The sequence below is a fragment of the Penaeus chinensis genome, chromosome 33, assembly GCF_019202785.1.
Source record: "Penaeus chinensis breed Huanghai No. 1 chromosome 33, ASM1920278v2, whole genome shotgun sequence".
NCBI lineage: Eukaryota > Metazoa > Arthropoda > Malacostraca > Decapoda > Penaeidae > Penaeus > Penaeus chinensis.
The window spans coordinates 16,867,665-16,872,664 of NC_061851.1; the positions used below are offsets into that span (position 1 = coordinate 16,867,665).

Consider the following 5,000-nt stretch of genomic DNA (forward strand, 5'->3'; position numbering starts at 1 on the left):
CTGTAGGCTGGTATTCTATAGTGACTATTTTTGTGAGGAATCAGAGATGCATGTACTGTTGCAGAAATTCAATTTATTTAATATAATAGGCCGACAGAATAGAAATGTGATCTGGAATGTCCATGAATGTCATTCTGGACATCCAAGTTGTTTATGACTGAAAATTTGGAATCAAGTATACCCCTATTTGCTTGCTTATTTAAGGCAAAGAAAGAAAAAAATCCACATCCTCCCTAATGTGTAATATCTCTGAATTTTCCTTCAGGAGGAGCTATATTATTATCAGTACTGAAACACATGTGAAGTAGCAATAACTAAAGAACAGAACAGCTGTAATAGTAACATAAAAGACTAGATATATATATTTTTTTTCCATTTGTTCATTAGATATCAATTGATAGATAGTTGAATATATGTGGACTTATTTTTGATGCCATTACTTTCAAACAACCAAGAAGCGTTATATTAAGAGCTTAATTGAAATAAAAAATTAATAAATACCTGGAACCCCCAACATTTAGTACAAGTAGAGGCACCATTTATCCAATCTTCCTCAAAATTATTATTATTTTTTTTTTTACATGGAGAAAGAAAAAGTAAAAAATTCAACCAACTTCTTCAGAAAGAAAAGAAGTTAAGAAAATTAATGGTTGATATCCATAAAGAAATATATTGTAGATATGTTACAATACTATTGAATGTAGTGTAGCTTCATGATATCTCACAATTGTCTCTCGTTAGCTTACTTGTGTTTAACTTTCCTTGTACAGAAAGTGACAGTGACAGCTCATCAGATTCCTCAGCCTCAGTCAAATCATCGGACAAACCAGTTGTTGCACAAATAGTCCGGAGAAAGTCACAGACAAAGTCCACACCAGCAACTACTGAAAGTGAAAAGGAAGAAGAAGAAGAAGAGGAGGAGGAGGATGAAGATGAAGAAGACACGCCAAGAAAACACATCACAAGATCATCAAGTGTAAGAACAAAGAGAGGGTCCTTGCTGGGTATCCAGAAAGGAACTGAATCCGATTCTGAAAATAATGGTGAGTCAATTGTGAGCGGGTTAGAGGAGAACTTCAGGTTAATTTACGAGCCATTTGGTATTATTTAGCATATACTTTTTCTTGGGTATCAGTAATAAGGTTCTGATCTGAGTTGATAGTAGGTTAAAATAACCTTGTGTCATTATAAGTAACTAGCCTACCCAAGCATATTATCCCAGTGCTGTGGGGGATGGCATGTATGTACATGCCATGCCCACTGAAAATTTGGTTAATCAATTGTCTCTACACAGAGATGGCTCCACAAGTACATAATCATCAAGCTCTTAGTTACTATTACTACCTATCTCACATTTTTATCCTTTTCCTCTTTGATTTTCAGAAATAATCTTTATATCTTGAATTAGTGTTAGTATTGCTACCAACATTATAATAATTCTAAAGTCAGTAACAAATATAACAGCATCATTATTAATAGCATCAGAAAAAATTTTTTTTTCCTGAAAACTCAAAGAAAGAGGACATCAGGTGAGATCAAAAAGGTGCTAATTGACTCCTTGGTCGCTGAAGACTTGTGGAGCCATCTGTGTGTAAATACATTTCACAAAACAAAGCTACAATGACCCTTACTTGTTAAGATTTTTTTTGTCAGGGTAATAGTTGTAATTGTAGTTGCAGTTCCAGATTAAGTTGCAGTTCTTGTAGTTGTAGTAGTTGTAGTAGTAGTAGTAGGAGTAGGAGTAGGAGTAGGAGTAGGAGTAGGAGTAGGAGTAGGAGTAGGAGTAGGAGTAGGAGTAGGAGTAGGAGTAGGAGTAGGAGTAGGAGTAGGAGTAGGAGTAGGAGTAGGAGTAGGAGTAGGAGTAGGAGTAGGAGTAGGAGTAGTAGTAGTAGTAGTAGTAGTAGTAGTAGTAGTAGTAGTAGTAGTAGTAGTAGTAGTAGTAGTAGTAGTAGTAGTAGTAGTAGTAGTAATGGAAGTAATAGTAATGACATTATTATTTCATAACTCAACCAAAAGATGATGAAACTAGCACATGTTAACCTTTTCACATGCCACACATGTAGCCTAGCAGATTTACTGTGTGTTGCAGAAAATGAATTCTTAGCCCATTTGAAAGGAAAATGTTGTCTTTTTATAATGAGGATTAAAGAAAAATCCCCAAAGTGGAAGTAAAATGCAAAAACAATGAATTAGTTATCCCAGGACACGGGTGCAGTGTCAGGTTTTCATGACAATAACATAAGTTGATATGAATATGTGATGGGTGAGTGAGATGTATTTTGAATTGCATTGCACTAGTCTTTAGAGATAGTGATAGATTTCATTGATATTTGATAACAGTATGTGTAGTAGATGATGGATGTTTTATAGAGGTAAACCAACTAAAGTGGAGTAAAAGGATTTACAAAGCTGTAGATTTTTTACCTGTTGTTGTCTTTTATTTATTAACTGTAAACAGAAAGTGAACTATTAGTTTATTTTATGTTACTATTAGTAGAAATTTGTTTATGTATCTTATAAACTTTGATTAACTTCACGAGAATCTATCTTGGTTGTATCTCTGTAGGAAAAGTAAGAAGAGGGGCCAGGAATGGAGGGCCCAAGAAACCAGCAGGACCACCCTCAAAATCAGGGGCCCGTGCCAAAACAAAAAAACCTATTCCACTGGTGAGTGCTTCGTTTTGAGACTAGAGACAAAAAAATATATATATATATATACATACATATATATATATATATTATGTAAAAAGAATGGAGAATAAATTTGATGGGAAAATGTTAATTCAACTTATATGTGATTTCTTGAATTTCAGGATATTTTGGAAAATATACCTCTGCCTCCAATCGAGAACCGTAAGTGCCCTGTGGAAGGGTGCGACTCTAGTGGTCACCTTGGTGGCCTTTATGAGAAGCATTTCTCGGTGGAAGCTTGCCCAGTCTTTCATAATATTACAAAAGAAGAATCAAAAGTGAGTATTTTTTATGGAAGTGTTGCAAGTTTTGTTTTGTGTTTGGAATACTGCAAACTTTGATAGAATTAATGTGAATATAGGAATGCATATGTGCTTATAGACTTGGTGAACTTTCTCTTCTAGAATAGTTTCTTATTTTGTTTCCTATTTCCAACAGATAAATCGACAGATAAGAGAATCTGAGATGAAAGAGAGAGAAAAAGCAACTCAGGCTGTTGGTAATAAGTCTCCTAGAAATGGACCTAATTCTGAACAAAGAAATTACTGCAATAAAGTGAGTTATGACTGTATCTGTGATGAATATGGAATGTGAATTCTTAAAGATGGATATTAAGCTCAGTAATGTGGTTCTGTAATGTGTTGATTTAGCTCTCTGTAATGAGTAAAATATATGTTTATCTTAATCCATTTTATCAGAGGGAACCATATATGTCTGCGAATACTATAGAGTTAAGAGATAAGGGAGAAAGTGGGGTCTCTTGTCATTTGGGGAAACCTCTTGTGGTATTATATACATTGTTTTTCTGATTTTTAAAACTATTAGTATATTAAGTACTTAGACAGAGTTATTAGTAAGATTTAAGTTTCTTATTTTACCAGTTTTTGCATCCTTATTCATATGGATAAGGTCAAAGTTCATCAAATGAAGTAATAATCTTTATCTTTACTTTTCATAATCCATTTACATCAGGTTGCCTACTGTGAACTCTGTAAATGTTCCTTGATGTTAAACTTTTAGTTTTTCTTTGGGATTTCCTTATATTTTTATGTTGGGATTTTATTCAGGAAATATATTACTGCAAATAGATCACTGTGTATGCAGTGAACTGATTTAGGCACTGAGGCATTCATAAGTCTAGAACAACCACATTAAGTAGTAGAAATAGTCACACTGTAGCTGTAATGAAGAAATTATTTTTTCTGAAAAGTTTTGAAGGGAGAATCTCAAAGTTTAATAAAAGCAGTGGAGTTAGTTTTGTGAACAGGCTTCCTTGAGGTGGTTTAGGGAAAGAAGCCTGCTCTGAGATGCACATTACATTACTTTATTAAGTTAGTTTGTGTGATAACTTCTTGTGGTTGGTGTTTGTGACTAGAGAGTTCTGAAGTAACATTATCCATGAAGTAATCCAACTTTCATAACTTTGCTCAAGTCATAGATCTTTACTAAATCAAAGGAGAATTTCTGCAGTCAGACTGTGAAGTGGTATCTTTACAGATAAGAGACTCTAGAGACAAACTGAGCGAACCCCGTCCAGGTGAGGATGAGATGGCGGACAGAGATCGCCAGCCATCCCTCCGAGGTTTCACCCCCGAGTGGGACCTTAAGCTTTTCTTAGAGGCTCAGTCTGCGGCTAGTGAAAAAATAGTAAGTAATATCAACTGTTTTTGAATCTTTGGCTGTTGCTATTTCAGTTTGCAGAAAATATTATTGAGTCTAGCAGCAAGGGAGGTCTTGTATTGATGCTACCAGTTAATGTTTATATAACATTATCCTAGAGTAATAATGATAATAAAGAAGGTAGGCCCATGGTGAATGACACATAACCTTGGCTTACAGGTTCTATAGGTTGCCACTTCCCCCTGTGTGCTAGGAATAATCAACAATGACAGACAGGCTCTTACTTGAGTGCCTTAGCCAATTGGGGCACTGAGTACTATTTGCTTAAATTATTTTTTCTTGATTTAGTTTTGAATGTGGGGTTAGATTGATATGATTTCACTCTGATAAAAAAAAAATCAATATTTTGGGGTGGGTAAATAATTTGTTTTTTAAATAATTAACATTTAGTAAAATGTTTTAGTGTTGATGGAACCACATTGGTTCTAGATATAAATGAGAGTAGATATGCAGCCCAATAAATAAAGTGATTCTGCTTTTTGCAATACACTTGATTTGCAGATGTACTACATAAAAGATCAATAAAAAGAAATTACAATTGCCACTTCGGCAAACTTCATTGAAAATTCACAGAAAATAAAGTGAACAATTTTTTTTTCTGCCATAAAGAAACATTGGATAGACATGAA

The 5,000-nt window shown here is 34.3% G+C and overlaps 1 protein-coding gene across 1 annotated transcript in view; it reads left to right on the forward strand.

Moving 5' to 3' along the window:
• LOC125043205 (histone acetyltransferase KAT7-like) overlaps positions 1–5,000 on the forward strand; it is a 13,136-nt gene that overhangs the window by 4,766 nt on the left and 3,370 nt on the right. Inside the window, exons 4-8 of the mRNA XM_047639204.1 lie at positions 771–1,043; positions 2,567–2,667; positions 2,814–2,969; positions 3,130–3,246; positions 4,189–4,338. Of these exons, the coding sequence (XP_047495160.1) occupies positions 771–1,043; positions 2,567–2,667; positions 2,814–2,969; positions 3,130–3,246; positions 4,189–4,338 (797 nt within the window). The remainder of the gene's footprint in view (positions 1–770; positions 1,044–2,566; positions 2,668–2,813; positions 2,970–3,129; positions 3,247–4,188; positions 4,339–5,000) is intronic.